The following is a 23,536-nucleotide window of genomic DNA, read 5'->3' on the forward strand; positions in this document are numbered from 1 at the left end:
CTTGACATTTGGACGTCAACTTGCAGGCGGGCTCGTTTGTGGTCGGCCGCTAACCCATCTCGTTTGTCGCAAAGTTTATTAGTGGGTTTGCAGCTTGCCACAAAGCTATGGATCTTACGGATAAGTGTTCCGCGGACATAACAAACTTGTATGCAAAACCGGCAAGACCCGCAAGACGTACAGTCCCTCATACAATCTTAATGAGAACAATGTCGACATTGCTGTACGAGAACATAATGATTCGTTAGCTTAGAATGCCGATCCAAATACATGGGTGAGAGTAGATATATAAAGCTACATAGAAACTAAAAGAGCGGTGAACATCAGTTGTGAGCGAGGTTTCAGATACACGCTAACGAGCACTTCGCTGCAACTGGTAGAGGCAAAAGCACCTTGACCTTCCTTCGCTGATTAGTTATCTTCAATTGCTGCACTGTTAACAGAAGAGACCATGAGACGTGATGTTTAGAGTCAAAAACAGAAGCAAGAAAATCTTCTTATTGCAATTGGCACACGCCATGTAAATATGAAAATAAATAACCATCAAGGTTGGAGAGCCCGGAGGACGAGATCTTCTCGATGTCCATGAAGGTGGAGAAGAGGTCGTCCTCGAAGCCGATCTCGTCGAAGGCGTCGCTGTCGGGGCCGCCGCAGCCGAGGCCCAGGTCGTCCGGGAGGCGGAAGGCAACCTCAGATTTGGCCCGGCGGTGGCGGTGGCCCGGCGATGAAAGGGAGAGCAGAGGAGGGTGTTGCAGCCTTGCGGGTCTTGCGGGTTGCTACGAGGCTTCTCGCGGGCTTTGAGGGCTGGAAGTCTTTGACCCATGAAAAAATTGCAACTTGTCCACAGCAGCCACGAAGCCTAGTTTTGCGGGGCGAGCGGGCGGGTTACGTTAACAACCCGCCCCGCCTGCAACTTGATTTGGACGAGATCACAATAGTCTTTGGGTGTTTTTTTTTTTGAATTTCTTTGGGTTGGTTGTTGGTCACGCCTCGCCTTGCCATTGACACGGATAACGAGAAACTGGCTCTGGTCAGGGAAAATAATTTGGCTCTTTTTTTTTTAGGAAGTAAAAACTTGCTTGCACAAACCCTAAAGGAGTCTGTCTACTCAATAACCATGTGTTTTATACAGTTTCAACACATGATTTTTTTTGCACCATAGAATTAAAATCCAACCGTCTCCATCCTTCTTCTACCTCCAGCCTTCTTCTACCTTCAGATAATCATAAATCACAAAATCACAAATCCACAGATCATAAGAGGCGTATACCAATTCGTAGCAGTTCTAGTGCACGGTGCAAAACAAAACAGAGAACCGACCGACCAGCTAACCACTGCACTACAGGGGAAAAAATCCAAGTGTTTTATTTATGCTAAAACACATATATATTTTATAGCATTTCTCAACCCCAAAACACTCTGACCAAAGAACCAAACACAGAGTGTCACGATGCAAAAGAAACAGTGAAGCACATCCTACGTCATGGTGGGGATGACCAACTGAGAATTATATTCATTTTATTTTAAATAATTGGTGGCATTAGAGAAATTCAATCCGGGAAGGAGGTCTGAGAAGATTAGCTGACCACATGTAGCTTGCTTGAGTGGAAGACAGGCTGCGGAGATCAAAGCTCTGAACTCTTCAGCGCCGGAGGGGAACTGCAGGCCACTACGACGATGGGAGCGGCCTCCACCAGGGACCCTAAAACTGAATGTTGATGGTTCTTTCAAGAGGCGGAAGGTGGCCTGTGTCAAAGGCGTTAGCACAGCTGTGGCGCTGGCCATTTCTGACGTCATCTTAGAGTCTGATGCAAAGCAAGTGATCACGGGGATACAAGGGGATGAGTTCAAGCTTGCGCTAGTGGGTGGAATTGTCCATGGGTTGAAGGTAGGGCTAGACAAAATACTCGTGGCTCGTCAATTCGTTCGCCTCGTGTCTGACTCGGCTCGACTTGTTTTAACTTTATCACGAGCTAAGTTGTAAGTCTAGCTCGCTGTTTTAACGAGCCAGCTCGCGAGCTGCTCATGAGCTCAAACAAGCTGAGACCTATCAGCCCACGACCATAAATCCAGAAGATGATGATGCTGACCTAGAAGTGTACACCTTCCATTGATATGTAATTCTTATTTTCAGCTGATTCATACAAATTTTGATTTTATAATTGTTGTGGTACATAAATGTTGATTTATGGATTATTTTTTAAGGAGAAGATGATGATGCTGACATTAAATTTGTGGACTTTACTAAGTCTGTGGTGGCAAGCAACTAGTAAGTATGCTGAAATTATATAGATCATAGGTTGCATGGTGTTGAAAGTGTCCCACCAAACACTGGCAAATCCTAGAAGCTAAAAAAAGTGGCTTTCCCTGCTCCCACTGAAGCTGGAGCCGTAGGAGCTCTATCAAACGGGGTCTTCATCTGATGTTATTTGTAGGAGTAAATTAAATGATGTCTCAGGTGTACTACGACCCTCTTTGGTATGACTCCAAGCAATTCCTACCCCTGCCTGCCTGTAAAAGTATGGAAAAAAAAACACTGTTCATAGAAGCCAAAACCCTCTCTCCTCCGTCTCCCTTTCATAGAGCTCGGCCTGACTATCAACAAGTAAGGCCTGGTTTAGTTTCCAAAAATTTTCACCCCAAACTATCACATCGAATCTTGCAGCATATGCATGGAGTATTAAATATAGACGAAAAAAACTAATTGCACAGTTTGGTTGGAAATCGCGAGACGAATGTTTTAACACTAATTAGTCATGATTAGCCATAAGTGCTACAGTAACTAACATGCGCTAATGATGGATTAATTAGGCTTAATAAATTCGTCTCGCAGTTTCCAGATGAGCTATGTAATTAGTTTTTTTTATTAGTGTCCAAAAACCCTTTCCGACATCTAAAACATCCGATGTGACATTCAAAATTTTTCATTTCGCGAACTAAACGCACCCTAAATCCGTAAAAAGGCCAAAGGCCACATGTCTAGCAAAGACAGTAGAAGGTGAGGGGTGATGGAGCCGAGAAGAACTTAACAGTGACAAGGGCACATTTCGCGAACTAAGCGTACCTCTATTTGTATATATTCCTTGCGTTGTAATGTAACATGTCTATTGAGTCTAAGTTGCTGGCGTGGTGCTCGTAACGTTTTGAATTTAACAATGTTATTTTTCCAGAGATACACGACATATACATCGATGAGGCATCTATCATCCTGTTCGCTGCTTATAAGCTGTATTTTTTTAAGCTAGCGAACAGTATTTTTCTTTCATAACAAATCAATCAATCAATAGTACATTCAACCATGACTTATCAGCCAAACGAACAGAGCATATAATTTCGAATCTAGCATGCCGAATTCTGAAGGTGCTAACAAAGATAGATGAATGCGTGTTTTTATTGGATGCCTTTATAATATATTTCAAGAAAAAAGATACATTCCATTACCCCGAGGATGACGTGGTGGATCCATTGCGTGAGTACAAACTTTCCCTAAATTAGCACTCGCTCCATCATCACAAAATAATGTAACTATGGGACGCTTGGAAGTCAAACTAGTTCAACTTTGACTGAGTTTATAGTGAATAATATTAATATTTATATCTCTAACCAAGTTTATTATAAAAATATATTTTTAATCCACTAATGGTACTTATTTTTGTATTATAATTGTTAGTAGATTTTTATATAATTTTGGTCAAACTTCAAATCATTTGACTCATCAAAAAACAATAATTGTATTCTTTTATGGATGGAGGGAGTATTTTTTTGAAGGGTACAGTACATTTTTCAACCTCCAACTAGCATTAAAGTTCGATTTTCAACCTTCCACTACGAAATCGGGTAGCAGACACCCTCCAACTGTCAAAACCGGACAAATTTGGTCATCGGCTGACTTTAAAAATAATTTTCTATTTTCTAATAATAATAAAAATCTGATTCAGTCTCTAGAAGTTCGTAATTAATTTATTTTAAATTATAAAAATATGAAACTAGTAAATGTTTGCTTCTAAAAATGTTATATATATATATATATATATATATATATATATATATATATATATATATATATGTGTGTGTGTGTGTGTGTGTGTGTGTGTGTGTGTGTGTGTGTGGATGCTACATTTAAAATCGCTTAGACCTTACTTGTTTTAAATAAATAACAAGCGTGACAACGAGCAATAAAGCAGTAGGAACATAAATAAACCAATTCCAAATACCTATATATAGACCATAAACAAGTAGACAACATTTTTAGAAAAAAAATACTAGTTTCATATTTTTCTGATCTAAAATAAATGTGGATGGGGATAGCAATGGTAGTGTATACATTAATACAGGGCTTGACGCTCGCGGCCCGCCTCTCGAGTTGTTTTTGGCCAAAAGCAAGGCGGTGCGCGCGGAGACGAAGGTTGCGAACGAACTGTCATGTAAAAGAATAGAAAACGAACAATTTAATTTAGTGCGAAATTAAATTCCGCACGAAATTTAATTCCATACTAAATTAAAAACAATTTTAAATATAGCATAAACATATATATAACATCTTTAGAAGAAAACATGAAGTAGTTTCATATTTTTATAATTTAAAATAAATTAATTATGAACTTTTAGAGATCAAACCAGATTTTTTTATATTATTATAGAAAATAGAAAATCGGTTTTAAAACCAGTCGAGGACCAAATTTGTCCGGTTTTGACAGTTGGAGGGTGTCTGTTACCCGGTTTCATAGTTGAAGGTCGAAAATAGAATTTCAATGCGAGTTTGAGGTTGAAAAATGTACTTTACCTTTTTTAAATAAAAAAGTCTTAAAAAGAAATTTTTTATGGGCCTCCACCTCAGCGTGTCGGGCCGTCGTTGGCCCAATCCTACAACGGACCCAAAACATCGGCCGGAACCGCATACGCCATCTCTCCTCTCGTTACTAAAAAAAACGCCATCTCTCCTCTCTCCTCTCCTGGTCGCCCTCCCCGTCGCGCTTTCTCCTCGTGCGGCTACTGGGTGACCGCCGCCACTGCCGCCCTACACCAGGTTCCCAGGTCTTCGTCGAGTCATTCGCGGCGACGAGCACCCACCAGGTACCGGCACCCCTTCTCTTCCCTTCCTGCTATGCGGAACCAAGCACCCGAACCCTAACTTAACCTGTTTGTATTCGGATCTGATCTGAGTACGAGTTTATACGTGCCCAGTGTATACATGCATACTAACTTCGATTTTTATGCAATTGTTTGGGTTGTACATGAGTACACTCATGTCTTTTTACTTGGTCCGCCCCTGACCGTAGCTTCTACCGTAGATCTCGCTTTAGCTGCGAAAGTTCCAAATTTCTGCCATCTTTTTTCTGTTTTTTCTATTGTCCGTGTACTGAATTTCTGCCTTGTTGTAGAAATCCTAGCTGCTTTGAGATGGAGGTGCTATTTGGAATCAACAACCATGGCGGAGACAAGGCCGCTGATTTGGCCTCGCTTATAATTGCCCAGGCTGCCTTGGAGGTGCCAAGGTTACTTGGGCTCCTTGCCATGGTAAAAGTTTCTTCTTTTCTCACGCCTTACAAGAAATCTTGTTAAACTGTTACAGTAAATCTCTGTGCAGTAGCTGTGTTCTTGTATTCTGTAAGGTCAGTAGATCTTGGTATGTGAGGGGCATTTTTTTCCATGTGGGGGTTTGTGTGTGTGTGCGATGTGGTTATGAAGTTGGAGCGTATGATATTCTTGCGAACGGCCCTATAGCTAGGTTGGTTAGGTGGCTCTAGTAGCACTCCTCATGTCCTAGGTTCGACTCCCCATGGGAGCGAATTTCAGTCTGGGGTTAAAAAAATCCCTTCGTATGTCCCACGCCAAAGCATAGGTATGAGATCCGGCCCAGGTTGTTTGTTTCTCACATGGGCTATGGTTCCATCGTGTACATGTCGGGTAGGGGTTCGGTGGTTTTCTCGGCCTGCATAAGAAAGTATTCTTCTTATCAAAATGCTTAGGGCTGTCTTATCCCCCGCCCCTGCAGGTCGAGTTTTTTATTATTATGTATGATTACTCCCTGGTTGTGCTAGGGAATCTGGTATCTTTTGTATGCCCGCGCCATCAATGCAGCACGGATATGGATACTTGTACTGCTATGGCATTTTTCCAAACAAAACTGATATGAGGCAGCCACCAGAGGATGTAGGAGGCCTAGGGCCTAGACATGGCCTCTGCGAAGCAACTGATCCCATGCCATGGCCGACGCTTGTGGTAGCAACTGAGCTGGGCCCCCACTATGGTCGTCTCGCACCATGGCCGCCTAGCACGAGCACAACTGTTAACACCCCCCCCCCCCCCCCCCCCCCACACACACACACACACACACACGTTCTGCAGTACCATGATGTGTCGCTACTCGGTCACGAGGATCTTGCCGGCCTTGCCTCCACAGGAACTGCAGTGGGGTGGAGGACCTCGCCGCTGCCTTCACTCGGCCATGGAGGAGCTCTCACGTGCTGGTGTAGGGAGTGTTGTGGTGGCTGTGGCCTGTGTAGGGTTATGGGAGAAGGGAGGCAGCAGGCGTGGGGAGTCTGGGAGTTATCCAACAAGCTGTTGGTGGGCTGGGACGTATCGGACCGGCGTATCAGACGAGCCCAACATATCAGTAAAGAGTATCCGAATTCTCGTTGATTTATTTTTTTACAGATTCGTTGTGGATACGTATCCACTGTGTATCCATATCGGATATGTACCAATACAGGATACGGCCCTATCCTGCCATATTGGGGTAATGTAGCGCACCATCACAAAATAAGCTGATGCAAGCCATGAGTTCGTGTGTTGCTTGGATAACAGACTATGTTTTAGGGTTACTCAGGTTAGAGATGAATCTGTACTATTTTGATGTGCTCCTGAGGTATAAATAACCACTGAGCCTCTTTTGCCTCAAGTTCAATAAAAGCAGGGTTGTCGGAGGTCTTTGGTAGTTTTGTCTAAAAATGCAATGTGTTTTCTTGCCCAAAGACCTTGATGTTTACGACTTACCTAGTGGTGTTTGTATCAAGCCAAATAATATGATGTCTTTGAATATCTTTCGTGCTAATGATGGAATTGCAAAGGATCTACCATTTATTTTCTTCCTCAGATGTGTCTTATGTCCTACAAAGCCCATGAAAAACCATTGAGATAGTCTTGGAGATTTGCAAGTCATGTACCTAACTTCACTTTTCTGATGTTAACAGACATTGGGTGACCTGCTTCTCTGTTTGTTGCTGATATTTTGGCCAAGCTTTTGAGATCTGTACTATCTGTGTTTTAGTTGTTCGGTACTATAGTTGTTTCCATCGTCCAAATGACTGCATTAGTATGTAGCCCAGTTGTTATTTGGAAAGGAGAGGCCATACATGCTTTGAGATCAGTTTTGTTACGATAAATATTAGTAGCAGTATTAATTTGCTTGAGGGGATTTTACTAAAAAGGAAAGTGGTTGCAATTGGTGCCTTTACTGACTTCGAAATTTGTTGACTGTTCGGCATTAAGATGTTATTTATGTCTTTTCCATTCCAAAGAAAACATCTTGCATTGTTCGTGCATTTTAAATTGGGAATATACCTCATTTTAGCTAATACTTTGTGTACTGTTTTGATTTTGTTGTCCAGATTCTGCATAATGAAATCTTTACATCTGGTGGAGATCAGAATTTGATTAATAGGTACGCCCCATCTGGTGCATAATGCCAAAACATGTAGCACATTATTATTGCCATGGTCATTTCTTCTTGTCTTCCAAAGCTGAGGATTGTTTCTCTTTTTCCCCAAGGATTCTGAGCAAAAGTAAAAATGAAACTGATCCTGAGAACAAAGATGATGGAGAATCTGATGATGATAATGATGATGAGGGAGATGATGAGGATGCTGAAAACCAAGAAGAAGATGATGGTGGTGACGAGGGATCAGATGACAATGGGAATGAGGAAGATGACGATGATGATGATGATGACGATCCTGAAGCCAATGGTGAAGGAGGAAGCGATGATGATGATGATGGTGGAGAGGATGAAGAGGATGATGATGACGACGACGATGATGGGGACGGTGACAATGACGAAGATGAGGAGGAGGAAGAAGAGGAAGAGGATGATGACGATGACGTCCCCCAACCACCTACTAAGAAGAGGAAATGATCGATGGCTGCGAGTGGTTGCTTACATGCAGGAAAGCTGCCTGTTCGCCCCTGCACAGCAGTGTACTGTTTAGTGGGTAGGGGTTTTAGCTTGGTCGTGGACAATTCATAGCCTAGATTGGAAACGAAAAAGAAACATTTAATTGTGCATGTACTATTAAACCATTCCTTTAATCATGTATCTCAGATTGCTATCTACCCTACTCCGAATGGTTTCTAAATTGTTTGCTTCAGTTTTGTATTACAATTTGACAATGTTCTTGTCCAACCTGATGGTTGAGGCATGTTATGCCTGGTTGCAAGGACAGCAGAATCTTCCAAAGTATTCCGGGTTGATGTGAGGATCGGTCCTTCGGAGAGAACTTTTATTGTGTTTTCTTTCTTTATTAATCCATGGCTTTCCGTTTTTTTCATGCTTTCACTATATGACAAGGTTTTCAGCGTGCCAGGCATGGCCGCACGAGAGGCTACAAAAACTACGTATTTGAAGTTCCGCATAATCAGTATCACCTAAGAGCATCTTCAAAAATCTTTCTAAAATGTACTCACTAAATCATCATTTGAAAAATTATTTGAGCAAAAATTACTTTCTATATCTTTGTACATTTCAACAGTTTTCTATATCTTAATGCGAATTTTAGAGTCATCCTCGCTCTTATCTTTAGCGTGCGAGAAAACTAGAATAAAGAGGCTGATGGAAAGTATTTTTTCACCAAAGTCTCTTCTTAAAAATTCGGCAAGATATAAAGAATCTCTTGGAGTTGCTCTAAATGGTCGTCAGTAAACCAAACTTTACCAAAAGACAACTCTTGCTATCGCATTTAAACAACAGTTTCGAAGAACATCACTTCCTTTTTGCTTGCATATTGTTTTGAAACAGCAGTTCCAAAAAACATCACTTCCATTTTGCATGCATAACGTTTTGAAAAGAGAACAAAAATTCAAGCAAAGACCATGTTAATTACTGTCAAGAAGGAAAAAAAATGCTGAGATTAATCATCATCATCAAAATCATCACCATATCTCTAGAAACTGTTAAAGTTTTCCAGTGCTTCAATGTCTGGCTGGGGCTGATTACTTATATGAAAATGAACTCAGTTGCTCGAAGGCTGGCGGGGAATTTATGGGATCAAAACATGGTCGGACCCTGGAACTAAAAACTCCAAGAAAACGGAAACAAACAAAAAAAAACACAACAGGGCTCATCAACTGGAGGAGCAAAGCACATGCCATAGATGCTGTATAGCTGACATACTGCTCTACTCCCCTTGCAAAACTACGGCCTTTATCCTGCGACTCTTGCTGGCTTAGAGCCATTTGAAGAGAATGCCACCATGGGCGGCGAAGAAGGGGGCGAAGACAAGGGATTCAACCGCCATTAGCTTGATGAGGATGTTGAGGGAGGGGCCAGACGTGTCCTTGAGAGGATCTCCAATGGTATCACCAATGACAGCCGCCTTGTGAGGGTCAGAACCTTTTGGGCCAAGGGTCCTGGCATGCTCTGAAGCTCCAGCCTGAGCAAACCAAAGATCAAAATGTTATATACATAAAGGCGTTTTTTCCTTCAAAAATAGCTTTTTAGAGAAGGTGTCATGCAAGTTCAGGCAGGGGAAAAAGGGCCCAGTAAAGTCTGCGTGTAACTTTACCTCAATGTACTTCTTGGCATTGTCCCAGGCACCACCAGTGTTGGATGCAGAAATGGCAATCTGAAAATGGTGAAATGGACTAAGGAAAAACTCAGATGCAACTATCATACTGAAATTTGAGAGGAACTCCCACCAACCTGAACACCAGAGACAAGGGCACCAGCAAGGACTCCAGAGAGGGTCTCAACCCCAAACAAAATCCCAACGATCAGTGGTGTGAGCATAACAAGAGCACCTGGGGGGATCATCTCCTTGATGGATGCATCCGTTGAGATCTTGACACAAGTTGCATAGTCAGGCTTTGTGGTGCCCTCCATGAGCCCAGGGATGGTGTTGAACTGCCGTCGGACTTCCTCCACCATCTTGAGTGCAGCACTGCCTACACTCTTCATGGTCATTGCCGAGAACCAGTATGGGAGCATAGCACCGACAATAAGCCCGATGAATACTTTAGGAGTCAGAACATCAACAGTGGAGATAGCAGCCCGGCTTACAAAGGCACCGAAGAGTGCAAGGGACACCAAGGCTGCGGAGCCAATGGCAAAACCCTGCAAATACAAAACCATGAGAGAACTTTTCTAGCAAAACCAATTGCATTGAAGGTGATATAAAATGATCTAAATAGAAAATATTAAAGTTTCTAGGGTGTCCAAGCTCTTAAGTGAAAGCACATGCAAAATTTCAACTATGTATGGACCCTAACTGGCATTTGCCAATGGAAAAAACAGGAAAACTGAAAAATCTTTAGTTTGCTGTGCAATCACATGAAACTCTGATAAGACAAGCACATGTCTACCTTTCCAATTGCAGCAGTGGTGTTTCCTGCAGAATCTAGAGCATCAGTTCTCTCACGAATCCTATGGTTCATCCCAGCCATTTCAGCTATTCCTCCAGCATTATCACTGATAGGGCCATAGGCATCAATAGCAAGGCCTGTGGCAATGGTACTTAGCATTCCAAGAGCAGCCACAGCAACACCATACATGGCAGCAAGGCTGAAGCTGAGGAAGATACTAAACGCAATAGCAAAAATTGGGATAATGACTGATTTGTAACCCAAAGCAAGCCCAAAAATGACATTAGTGGCAGCTCCAGTTCTGCAGGAATCAGCAACATCTTGTACAGGACTGGAACACAAAACAACAAATATGTCATACATTGGAAGCAAACAAGAAATGCTACCATCATAATCACTGGCAAGAAAAGATTCTAGATACCTGTAGGCATTGCTTGTGTAGTACTCAGTAACAAAACCAATGACTAGGCCAGCCCAGAGACCAACAGCCACACACAAGAACAATTGCCTGATAAATTTAAATTAGAATGAGATTAAAATATAAATTACTTAATAACAAAACCAACAATTAGCCAGCACAAAGACCAACTGCAACACATAAGAACAGTTGCCTGATAAATTTAACGCAAAGAAAGATTGTAATATGAACTCTATACTAAAAACTTCAATGGCCAATCAAAATTTTTTCATACCAGCTTTGCACTGTCTTCTGGGCTCCAAAGTTATAAATGGTGAATGTGTATGGAAGACCAAGCCAACTGATGAGCGCAATGCCAATAGTCATCACAACAGTGGATATTATAAGTTGTTTCTTGAGAGCAGGCTCTATTTCATTCACAACCTTTATCTCGAAGAAATCAGTTGCAAACAGCGTTGTTATGAGACATGCTATAATACCAACAGAGCTGACAAGAAGGGGGTACACCATTGGAGTAAATTCATGGTTGATTCCAAAAGACGAGATCGAGGCCACAACAAGAGCAGCACATGACGATTCAGCATATGAGCCAAAGAGATCTGATCCCATTCCAGCAATATCTCCAACATTATCACCAACATTGTCAGCAATGACCTGCAAGTACATCAAGAGATCATTCTTACACCACGGTGCAGACACCAGTCCAAGCAGAATGCTAGCTATAAGCTATGAACGAAAGCGAGTATGAACACTATGCAATTGCAGTGTAGCAAGATAGCACTTAAGAACTGGAAGTTTTCACAATTCAAGTGAATGAATTCTTACAGCTGGGTTTCTTGGATCGTCCTCAGGAATGTTTCTTTCTACCTTCCCCACGAGGTCAGCACCAACATCAGCAGCCTTGGTATAAATACCACCACCAACGCGGCCGAAAAGAGCCATAGAAGAACCACCAAGGCCATAACCAGTAATAGCCTCAAAAAGACCTTCCCAGTCATCACCGTAATAAATTCCAAACAAATTGATAGCAATGTAAAGAACCAAAAGACCGCTGGCAGCAAGCAGGAAGCCCATAACTGCACCAGATCGGAAGGCAGTAATAAATGCCTTCCCGACACCCTTTCTGGCCTCTAAAGTTGTCCGGGCATTCGCATAAGTTGCGATCTTCATTCCAAGAAAGCCAGAAACCAGTGAGGTGACTGCACCAAGCACAAAAGCTATAGTACTGAAGATGGCATTAGCAAGTGCAGGCTTGCAAGTCTTGCCCTTGCTATAGTGGCAAGGTTGACTCTTCGTGCTGAATCCCTCGACAGACCCAAGGAAGAGGAATATAAGGATTGCAAAGATGCCCATGAATAATCCAACATACTTGTACTCAGTGAAAAGGAAAGATGTAGCTCCTGTTCACAACAAAGTAAGGAAAAGGATGGCAAAGTGAGTTCAGTAGTTACAGACAGTGTATTAAGGCTTGCTAAATAAAAAATTGAAATGAGCAAAGCATGCCACAGAACAACATCAACTCTGAAGTAACAGAAAAAATCGAGGCTGATGCTATTGAATCCCAAACAACTCTAAAATATGGCAAGTTTGAGGATTTGCCACCCCATTCTGGCGCTTGAGGATTGCCACTCATTCACCACGTCAGTGATACAATGGAGCGAAAAATCATGGAATGGCAAACCCTCTACTTCTATGTGCACAACTATATTCACTCATGAAAGAATTGCTACGCCAACTATAAAATAGACCCAAATAGGAACAGCTCTTTGATCCTATATGAGGAAGATAAATTTTATACAATAAAGTTCTGTCATAAAGACACGGTTATCATTTATCAAGATACAACAAATTTTTCCCTATTTTTAACACACAGAAATTTCATCACAGTCCCTTCACTTGCATGCATGGCTTTGATCAATCAAACCCATCTTAGGTAGACTTTAGGCTGCGTGTAAGTTGCTCAATTTATGTACCTTTGTTAGGCATCCTGAAAAAACAAGCCAAAATAAGATTCTAGTGATACCTACTACCAGTTTTCCGCTTTTAATGTTGTCACAGTCAGAGACAGCACAGGGACATGAGTCAACATCAAACCAACTGGAACAGAAAACTACAGACAAAGGGTAAATAGTGTCAGACTGATGGCTGCCTTAAGAGCAAATTAGTTCAGTGCTAATTTAAATGAAAACCACGAGGTCCAATGAAAACTTATCCATCAAGACTAATCCAGCAACTACAACATGACGTAGGCAACTGGTGCTGCAATGGGAAATTGGGAACCAACCAAATCTAATCCACCAAGCTTTAAAAATGCCCATATTAAGTCAGCTTACTTTAAAGGAACTCTTAGCAAATTAGGCAGCAAGTAGTGAATGTCAAAATAGTTCAGTAATTAGAGAAACAATCTCTCAGCAAGTTTCATTGCAATAGCTACAGAAACTACATGACCTGTCTCTGGTCCGTTGTGTAAACAGTAAAACCAAACACACAATCATTCACAGAAAAGGTCACATTTGACTGACCTATAGGATTATTACTCCCAGATATCATCAGCGATAAATATGGAATATCATCCTATTCTTAATTGAGAAAGATAGCTACCACATATTTATTGTTATCTTCATATTATTAGATAAGCACTACCACGACTACATCAACAAATAGCTCTGAAATGTTACTGGAACACAATACAAAAATGCAACGGTTCTTTCCACGGATGCCTTAAGAGTGACATGCCGAGCCAATGTGCAATTGTTCATCTGCATCAGTACTTCCCCGCACATGTGCACATGCAAGGATTTCAATGAAATATGAAATTACCAAAGCAGCAGGATGTGGACCATGTGGTTCCCACAAGATGAAGTCTGGACCGACTACAGTTAATATCAGCTGCACTGAAGAATGAGTAGCGAGGACCACGTGCTGCGAGAACTTCATCTACTATCTTCAACCCCACTCCTGGACTTCTCAGACTGCTAGAACTTATCCCTTCATCTGTTACCCCACAGGCAGCTTCTGACCAATTCGACTAAATTATTACGACCAACTTTGACCACGCCCACACATTCCCAAAAGATACCTCCAAAAGGATATCTAGGTGGACTAGAATTAGCTGTGCCTCCAAGGATTAGGGCTTAATTAACTAAAGCTTACCGTAATCTCTGCTGCGTACAGTAGCAACAACAGCTAGTTTAATGCCTTGTCTGCATCCAACTAGCATGGAACATTAATGCAATATTACAACCATCCATACATGACCCCCCCCCCCCCCCCCCCCCCCCACCCCCCACTCCCCACCAACCACACACACACACCACCCCCAAAAAAATCTACAATTAACTTCAACAAAAAAATGGACCGTGAAAAGAGTAACGCCTTTACTTGTCGTCTGCAAAACAAGCAGTCTCCTTCTCTATTAAAGCTAGCAATTGATTAAAAGTCTCCTGTCTAACTCTAAGCAACTTGCGTACGCACGACGCTCTCACATTACCGAGCAAGACAACACATAAGCCGCACTAAATGATTGTTTCCTCCAACCGTCTCGTCACATAGCAGCAAACTAAAATCAAAGTTCGTTCCATAACAGAGGTGATTGGGAGATATCGTTAAATAGAATCATCTATTTTAAAATATAAAAATACATATATATGTTATATATAAAAACAGAAAGGATTTTCCCACGATCCTTTTGCTCGAAAATCAAATCCAGAGCATCAACTCGTGCGGTCGTGCGCCTAAGCCAAAAAGCAAAGCACCTAAGGTTTCGATCATTTCCAACAGCATCCAACTCAAACAAACAAGGCTAAGATCTTAACCGAAGCATCCAGCAAACCACCTGCGTATCAACTTCAACCGAAGAGTAAAGGGAAAACGCGCGCGAGAGTATATGCAATCAGCCAAACACAGAGCCAGAGCGCACGGCTTCTCACCTTCGGAGATGGCGTTCTGGATCTCGGCGCACTTGACGACGACGTTGTCGTCGTTGAGCCCCTCCTCCTCCTCGATGAGGTAGCCGCTGGGCCCGCTCTTCGCGGCTCCGCCGTCCGTGCGGAGCTCGGGGGTGAGCCGCACCTTGGACACCAGCACCCACTGCACCACCGCGAACGCGATGCCCACGGCCGCCGCGACCGGGATGAGCACCTGCGTCGCCAGCTCCGGCAGGATCGCCGCCGCAGCCATCGCCGGAGGCTGCTCCCCACAGCGTTAGGGTTTCCTTTCTCGAAGCTTCGGCCCTCCCACGAACGGACGAACCGGAGAGAAACGGGGAGAGTGGTACGGTACGGGAAGGGAGGAGAGGCGAGCGGAGCCGCGGCCGGGCCTTATAAAGGATGGGAAGGAGTGCAGAGATGGGTGAGTGACTGCGTTGGTTGTTGGTAGGGGAGAAGGGTATTATCGGGCTTTCAGTTTCTCAAATATTTTTTCACAGCTTTTCAAAACTTTCTTTGTTTTTTAAGGAAAAGTTTCTCAGATTCTCATTATTACTCTACGCAAAAACACCCATGGTCTTTTTCCGTATTTCTCGACTATAATACGGCGTGACAAGACATTGTAACTTTTGATATATATTTTTTCTTAATTAAAAGGTAGAGCTCTTACCGTTGATAACATAAATTTCACTTTTATGAGTGGTGGGTGGATCGATAAATATAGGATATGATACCGAGATAGGATAAGGATGACACGGTCATAGTAAAGCCGCGACAAGACAACATAAATATTTCACTTTCGTGCGGGTGGTGGCGAACCGACAAATAAACGACACTAAGACATGATAGAGCGAGTGAGAGGACATGATCATGGTGAAGCCGGGCCAGTACAATGGCAATATGTTACGGGTGGTGGCGAACCGACAAATAAACGGCACTAAGACACGATAGAGCGAGTGAGAGGACAGGATCATGGTGAAGCCGGGCCAGTACAATGGCAATAGGTGTCGGCAAATTCGGTAGCACAGAGATTTACATATGGTGAAGTTGGTTAGGACAAGAGGCAAAGATGTGGTAAAAAACACACACACAAAAAACGGTATGTTAAATCACGGAAGAATATATGGCACGTACTCGTCGATGTTAGAGAAGGTCGTCTGCCAAGATACTCCGTATATACCTTTGCTAAAAACCCTACAACCGGCCGTTCATTGAAATGCAATTGTGGCATGCGGAGGGATATCAAAATAGTCACAACGGCAGAAACGCCAGATCTATTTTCCTTAATTTCTTCTGTCATGTGAACAAGGAAGCAGAACTTTGCTATCTACCATTTTCACTAGGAAACAAGAGGCTCAATGACATCCTCAGCCTTAAGCAGTTTCAGCCCGGCTGTCGCAAACAAAATGACGGCACAAGCTCAGCAGTAGGCACCGTCATTTTGTTTCGTTTCGGCGCGAATTGATCTTGCTTGTCAAAAACAGACTTCCTGCGGTTGTTGGCAGCTCGTGACCTACCTGCTCGACAGTTGTGTTACACGACACACGACAGCGTGGTCATTAAAATGGCATTAAAGAAAGCAAGACGCTGACGTGCGAAAAGAGCGAGGCCGTTGGTTGGGGTTTGGGGTGGCGTGCGGCCGTGCGGGTGCGGGTGCAGCCATGGCCGTCTTGTCTGGCTCCAGCCTCCTGATTCGTGTCGTTGCTGATTCAAAAAAAAAAAATACTGTTGATTAATTTGTGTGAAAAAAATACTATTTTAACTAAAAAATTTACTATTAATAAGTCACGGCCAAACGAACACGCTGAAGCTGAAGAGGCGCCGCCGTTGAGCTGGGCCGTCGCTCCTCGGACTACTCACCCACCGGCTGGATCGCCGCCGTCCACGTCACGCCTGACGACGACCATGGCTCCATCCATGGCCATGCGCTGCACCGTATCTTTTTCGATCGCCTCCTGCCTGCCACGCCGAAGCAACATCGGGCTGCCGCCTGATTGAAATCATGCATGATCAAGCAGTGAGATAAAGCATGGATTTGCAAGGAATTGGAAAGGCTAGGGCCTGTTTAGTTCTAAGAAATTTTCATCCTAAAGTGTCACATCGAATTTTGCGGCATATGCATGAAGTATTAAATGTAGACAAAAAAAAACTAATTGCACAGTTAGGTGAGAAATCGCGAGACGAAACTTTCGAACCTAATTAGTCCATAATTAAACACTAATTGCCAAATACAAACGAACGTGCTACAATAGCCAAAGCCAAAAATTTTCGTCATCTAAACGCGGCCTTATTGCAGCAGCGAGGCACGTGCGATGGTACTTGGGATCAAATGGAGTCAGATCTCGCAATGATCGCCCAAGCCAAGCGTCAATTCGTGATGTAACCTTGAAATTATTTTAAGGAGACAGAACCCTCGTTCCATTTCAGCGTCAATTTGTGGTATCATGACCTGGGTGCACGGCACCCTGAACCACCGAGAAAGAGTGGAGGGAGGGCCGGAGAGAGAGAGAGGGAAAGTGGAGGGAGGGAGAGAGTGGAGGGAGGGCCGGAGAGAGAGAGAGAGGGGGAGAGAGAACCGGCACATGAGGGAGAGTGAGGAAGAGCCGCCACATCTGAGAGGGAGGGAGAGTGAGGAGTTGAGATGAGTAAAAGTGAAACCCTAACTATCAGTATATATATAATGAGCGGATATCGAGCCCAGATGAGCTGCCCGCTGGGCCACTATTTATCGAGGCGGACCTTATAAGGTGACCGCCTACGAAAATGGATTAACCGAGGCTGTTGCGTTATAATGACTACCTCGGTTAATAGGCATTAATCGAGGCGGTTATATTACATTACCCGCCTCAGTAAAACATTAACCGAGGCGGTTGCGTTATAATGCCTGCCTCGGTTAATAGGTAGACGGTTATATTACATTGCCCGCCTCGGTAAAACACTAACCGAGGCGGTTGCTGGGCCGGCTGCCTTGCCACGAATAACCGAGGCGGACAGCCAGCCCGTCCGCCTCCGAGGCCATTTTGAAAACGTCTCGCAAAATATTTTATGTAGTAGCGTGGCTTGCAAAAAAATAAGTCAGTCTCTAAAACTCTAATTAAGAAGACAACAACTTTGACAAAACAATGATTGTAGAAACTGTAATGTTTGTTGTATCCAAATACCCAATGGGCGCGTTCGCTGGTCTGAATGGTCTAGACCAGCCGGCTGACTCTCCTCACAAAACATTGTTCATCAACCAGTCGCTACAGTGTTTCTCTCTCACAAAACCAGCTAGTTTCAGCCAAGTTTTAAACCAGCGAACGGGACCAATAGCTCTTGAAAAACAAAGTTTTCATTAACCATCGAAACCACTTGAGGGGTCTAGAAGCTCATAGTGTCTCGTGGAGAGCTCACGTGGAGATCAAAGCATCACTATGAAAGGGATCCCTGCCTTGCTAAGAGGTAAGGCTGGATAACAAGCTGGCTCGGCTCGGCTCGGCTCGTTCTGGCTCGTTAAGATAACGAGCTGGCTCGGCTTGGCTCGTTATCCTAATGAGCCAGAAAGCCAGCTCGGCTTGGCTCGTTAAGCTCACGAGCCAGGTATAAAAAATACATAAAATATAATATTTGCATTTATCTCAAGTTTGAGAATAATAATAATATAAAAGAAATACATCTAGACCAGTTACCAGTCAATTTATAGGGTCTAGACCCGTTACCAGTCAATTGTAAAGTGCAAGACATGAAATAATACAAAAACTAATATAAGTTTTGATACTTTTTTCCTGGAAGCTTGGCTCGTTTAGCTTGCGAGCTGGCTCGAGTTGGCTCGTTATAGCTAACGAGCTAAAATCTTAGCTCGGCTCGGCTCGTTATCATAACGAGACGAGCCAAGCCGAGTCGAGCCGGTCACGAACCGAGCGAGCTAACGAGCTTCGAGTTTTTCGTCCGGCCATACTCAGAGGGGTTACAGAAGTCGTTGGGTCCTACATGTCGGTCGGAGGTGATGGGATTGTGCTCCCTTCCACTGTAGTCACACTGTGCAGGGAGAGTACAAGAAGAGACGGGTCCATCCCTGTTACATCCGTTGACACGAGGAGAGGCTCGTCATAGTGTTCCGCCCATGTTGTGCTTGGTGGAGTAGTGTAGCTACAGTCGTCCACTGGAGCTCTCAACTATAGCACCTGCTCAACGTAGGGCAACCATAGCACGAGGCGTGTTATACTCTGTGCTTGTCCTTGTTTCATAAGGCTTTGACTAGCGCACCTCCAGCCCTAGGATGCAGTGATTGTGCTTGACCATTCGGTTTGACCCCTCCACGAGGTTCTAAGGCCACGATTATTTCAAAAATTTTCAACCTAAAGTGTTACATCGAATTTTACGGCACATACATGGAGTATTAAATATAGGTAAAAAAATAAAATTAATTGCATAGTTAGGTGAGAAATCACGAGATGAAACTTTCGAACCTAATTAGTCTATAATTAGATACTAATTACCAAATACAAACGAAAGTGCTACAGTAGCCAAACCCAAAAAATTTTGGGAACTAAACGCACCCTTGGTTGGCCGAATTCGGCGCCGTCGGATTCACTGCGCGCACTGCAGCGTACTGTAGCATTCGTTTGTATTTGGTAATAATTGTCCAATCGTTGACTAATTAGGCTCAAAACGTTCGTCTCGCAAAGTACAACCTAACTGTATAATTAGTTTTTGATTTTATCTACATTTATTACTCCATGCATATACCACAAGTTTAATGCGACGAGGAATCTTCTTTTTATATAGTGTCAAAGTTGAGAGTTGGGAGCAACTAAACAGGCCCTAAGTGGCCGAGCTGAGGTGCCGGGGGTTGGCCCTTCCAATTGGGCCCCACTTTACTAGTCGCCTTCTAACCAGGTGGACGGGATGGTAGCGGGGGTGGGTCTGCAGAAGACTCTCTTACGGGGGCGTGTGAACGCAGTTGATAGGTGTAGCCCCAAGACCTTATCCGACTAGGGCCTTGTTTAGATGACTTCAAAGTAAGTTTTTTCACTTTTTCTTCATCACATCAATTTTTGGATGCATACATGGAGCATTAAATGTAGGTAAAAAAATAACTAATTGTACAGTTTGGTTGTAAATCACGCGACGAATCTTTTGAGCCTAGCTAGTCCATGATCGGACAAAATTTGTCAAATACAAACGAAACGTGCTACAGTGTCCAGATTGCAAAAATTTACAATCTAAACGAGGCCTAGCTAGTCTGATGAGGGTACTTGTGGTACCACATATGGAACACATAACACCCTTTCGGAGTTTCTATAATCTATAAAGAGCACCCCGCAAGCAACAACACGCATATCCTAGAGTGAACAAAGTCCCAATAAAAAAGAACTTAAGGCCTAGGAGAGAGTCGAGGTTCCATTGTGAGTATTGCCTTCATAGATTATTGTCATGAATATAAATATAATAGTATATGAATTGTTAATGTCATTGGTATATGATTTGTAAAGGCAACATTTTGTATAATTGTTAGAGTACATAAAGCTATATATTTATTGCACTTGCATGCATGCATACTTTTGATTTGCATGATGAAATAATATATATATTTACATTAAGTTAGTTTTTTGTGTTAGTGGTGATAGAAGTGGGTAATCTAATAAATAAATGTATACATATAGGTGTAATTTAGGGTTATTTTTCATAAGAGAATATATTTGTGATTTTGACGTAGATTAGATATGATATTTTAATTATTTTTTTAAAAAAAGATGCAAGTGCATTTTACGAATGATATTAGGGAAATCTACAACAAGTACGATGAAGACTATGCAAAATAAAATCAAATTTCAAGAAGTCTTCTTCGATCTCTTTCGCCATGTCCATTGCAACGAGAGGAACGATGTGTTTTCTCCCATTGTCGTTGATCATGCCACGATACAAACGAGGACATAGATATCCAAACAAGATATGGACGAACCCCAATCACAAAGAGGCTTTGGAAGACCACAATAACCATCCACCATGAAGACCTGGAGAATGCATGCATTGAATCGTTGAAAGAATATTGACTCCCTGAACATAATCCAAATCTACTCCTATGCCACCATTCATTAATACAACCATAAAGCTCACAAGCCCAATACAGATCTACTCCTATGCCACTATTCGTTGATACAACCATAAACCTCACAAGCCTTTCTCACTAGTGTTGAATGGACCATCCGTGAGGCAGAGCGAGAAAGAGGATGATGATGACCATTATTCCAAAGAGCACATCCATTAGCTCTTGCACTTAGACAACAATGCTATGGACACAAAACCCAATAGCCAATCGCACCCCATGAAAGAAACCATCTGAAAGTTCTAATTTGGTTTTGGTGAATTGATGAAACCCTAAGTGCTAACTTAGTTTATCTAAGTGATCAATGAGATAGGTAGCATATTCCAAGTGCTGGAGCATATGAGGATCATGATGATGGTGTGACCATGGTGATGATCAAGTTCTTGGACTTGGAAAAGAAGAAAGAGAAAAACAAAAAGCTCAAGGCAAAGATGATATCCATAAGAGCTTTTTGGTTTGGTGATCGAGACACTTAGTATGTGTGATCACATTTAGGATTAATGGCCGTACTATTAAGAGGGGTGAAACTCGTATCGAAATACGGTTATCAAAGTGCCACTAGATGCTCTAACTCATTGCATATGCATTTAGGATCTAGTGGAGTGCTAACACCCTTGAAAATGTTTGTAAAAATATGCTAACACACGTGCACAAGGTGATACACTTGGTGGTTGGCACATTTGAGCAAGGGTGAAGGAGTTGGAGTTGAAAACGAGTTAGTCGCGCTGGTCACAGGGTAACCGAACGCGTCCGGAATTGGGACCAAACGTGTCCGGTATGTTACCCTAGCTCAAGCAAGTGCTGAAGAGGTGACCGGACATGTCCGGTATTGGGACCGGACATGTCCGGTATTCTAGCTAGGCGCGGGCCGGGTTGATCGGACGTTGGCTCGGTTGTGACCAGCGCATCCGGTCATCTTTTGCTACAGTGGAGCGACGCGCGCGACCAGACACGCAGGGGCTATGTCAGGTCATGGTGACATGGCACGCGGGAGTTGAGCTAGCAAGGAGAGGACGTAGGGGCGCATTCGGTCAGGCGTACTAGACGCATCCGGTCGTGGTTCAGAGGCTCTGGGAGCTCTTTGGACTCGACCTAACGCTACTTCGCCTACGTCCGTTCGGTCTCTAGCGTTACGTTCGATCGGTTGTGTCAGAGTGTGACCGAGAGAGCCGTTGGGACGCCAACGACTAACTCATTTGAAGAGACATGTGGCTCTCGTGAAGCGACCGGACACGTCCGGTCGCCACGTAGACAGCCCAATAATAAAGATAACGGCTCTATTGTTTGGGGTGTCTATAAATAAAGCTTGGCCGGCTCTAGCTCACTCTCTTGGCCATTTGCATTGACATAACAACCTTATAAGCTTAGCTAAAGCCCTCCCACTCATCTCCATCATTGATTCATCATCTTTGTGAGATTGGGAGTGAATCCAAGTGCATTGCTGAGTGATTGCATCTAGAGGCACTTGGTGATTGTGTTTTGCTACGGATTTGGCTTGTTACTCTTGGTGGTTGCTGCCACCTAGACGACTTAGAGCAGCGATGATCATCAAGCGGAGGAAGGTGCTTATCTCCGGCTCCAATCGTGGGGATTGTGAGGGGTTCTTGACCTTTCCTCGGCGGAGAGCCAAAAGGTACTCTAGTGGATTGTTCATGGCTTGTGTGATCCTCATCTTATGTTGGTTGTGTGGCATCCTATTGAGGGTTTGGCGTGTGATGTCAATTAGCGCGTGAACCTCCAAGTGAGTGAATCACCACAACAAAGACTAGCTTGCCGGCAAGCAAATGAACCTCGGTAAAAAATCTTGTGTCATCATTGTCCAATGATTTCTTGATTGATTGGATTCATCATCTTGTGATTGGCTCAATTCCTTGACACGGCGGTATAATCATCACATCACCTCTCTTGTACTTATATTTCTAGTGTTGCTTCGCTCTTTAGTATAATTAGTTTTGAGAGCAAGCTTGTGTCGGGTCTAGTGGTTAGTGAGGCTCTTTAGCTAGTCTTTGAGAGCTCATTAACTTAGTGTAGTGACATAGCCTTTGTGTGGACAAAGACTATAGCAACTAGAATTGTGGTAGGTGGCTTGCATTTTTAGTAGGCTAGTGCAACATTCGTTTCGCCTTATATTTGTCTAACCTCTTTGTTAAGTGGGTTGTAGAAATTTTTTGAGGCTATTCACCCTCCCTTAGCCATTAGGACCTTTCACCATCGAAGCAAGGTGTTTAATGGACCAATACGAGAAAATACGCTGCCAGCACCTCCGTTGATGAAGGTGAGGAGCGACGACACTTTATTTGGATTAAACTCTAAATAACTACTAGATCTACTAGTGGGATGGATCCCCACTTCCCCTTACTACCGCAAACTTGCCGAAGAGGAGAGAGGGACCATAGGGGGGAGTGCGCGGTGGTGCTAGGTTTTTCTTTGGTTGCTCCTGATTAAATAAGGTTTGGGGTTACTTAGATCATCTATAATAGTGGCAAAATAGGCATTTTAGATGCACATCAGGGGCTTACATAGATTACC

General features: G+C 43.2%; 2 protein-coding genes across 2 annotated transcripts; one reads left to right on the forward strand and one right to left on the reverse strand.

Annotated features, from left to right (window-relative positions):
- Positions 1-4,914: 4,914 nt before the first annotated feature.
- Positions 4,915-8,336, forward strand: LOC136471243 (uncharacterized). The gene is made up of 4 exons (XM_066468976.1): positions 4,915-5,073; positions 5,382-5,517; positions 7,611-7,663; positions 7,771-8,336. Exons 2-4 carry the CDS (start codon positions 5,401-5,403, stop codon positions 8,132-8,134), a joined length of 534 nt encoding a protein of 177 aa, XP_066325073.1. The 5' UTR covers positions 4,915-5,073; positions 5,382-5,400; the 3' UTR covers positions 8,135-8,336.
- A 784-nt stretch (positions 8,337-9,120) lies between these two features.
- Positions 9,121-15,302, reverse strand: LOC136475844 (pyrophosphate-energized vacuolar membrane proton pump-like). The gene is made up of 8 exons (XM_066473486.1): positions 14,923-15,302; positions 11,819-12,393; positions 11,268-11,647; positions 10,997-11,083; positions 10,576-10,906; positions 9,917-10,327; positions 9,780-9,839; positions 9,121-9,647 (listed from the first exon to the last, which is right to left on the reverse strand). Exons 1-8 carry the CDS (start codon positions 15,170-15,172, stop codon positions 9,441-9,443), a joined length of 2,301 nt encoding a protein of 766 aa, XP_066329583.1. The 5' UTR covers positions 15,173-15,302; the 3' UTR covers positions 9,121-9,440.
- Positions 15,303-23,536: the final 8,234 nt, after the last annotated feature.

Source organism: Miscanthus floridulus, chromosome 8, assembly GCF_019320115.1.
Source record: "Miscanthus floridulus cultivar M001 chromosome 8, ASM1932011v1, whole genome shotgun sequence".
Classification (NCBI taxonomy): Eukaryota; Viridiplantae; Streptophyta; class Magnoliopsida; order Poales; family Poaceae; genus Miscanthus; species Miscanthus floridulus.

Coding starts and splice junctions, on each gene's coding strand:
- LOC136471243 (XM_066468976.1), top strand. CDS start 5,401: ATGGAGGTGCTATTTGGAATCAACAACCATGGCGGAGACAAGGCCGCT. Junction 5,518..7,610: donor TACTTGGGCTCCTTGCCATG/GTAAAAGTTTCT, acceptor TTTGTTGTCCAG/ATTCTGCATAATGAAATCTT. Junction 7,664..7,770: donor GATCAGAATTTGATTAATAG/GTACGCCCCATC, acceptor TTTTTCCCCAAG/GATTCTGAGCAAAAGTAAAA.
- LOC136475844 (XM_066473486.1), bottom strand. CDS start 15,172: ATGGCTGCGGCGGCGATCCTGCCGGAGCTGGCGACGCAGGTGCTCATC. Junction 10,907..10,996: donor TACACAAGCAATGCCTACAG/GTATCTAGAATC, acceptor TTTGTGTTCCAG/TCCTGTACAAGATGTTGCTG. Junction 9,648..9,779: donor ATGCCAAGAAGTACATTGAG/GTAAAGTTACAC, acceptor TGGTTTGCTCAG/GCTGGAGCTTCAGAGCATGC.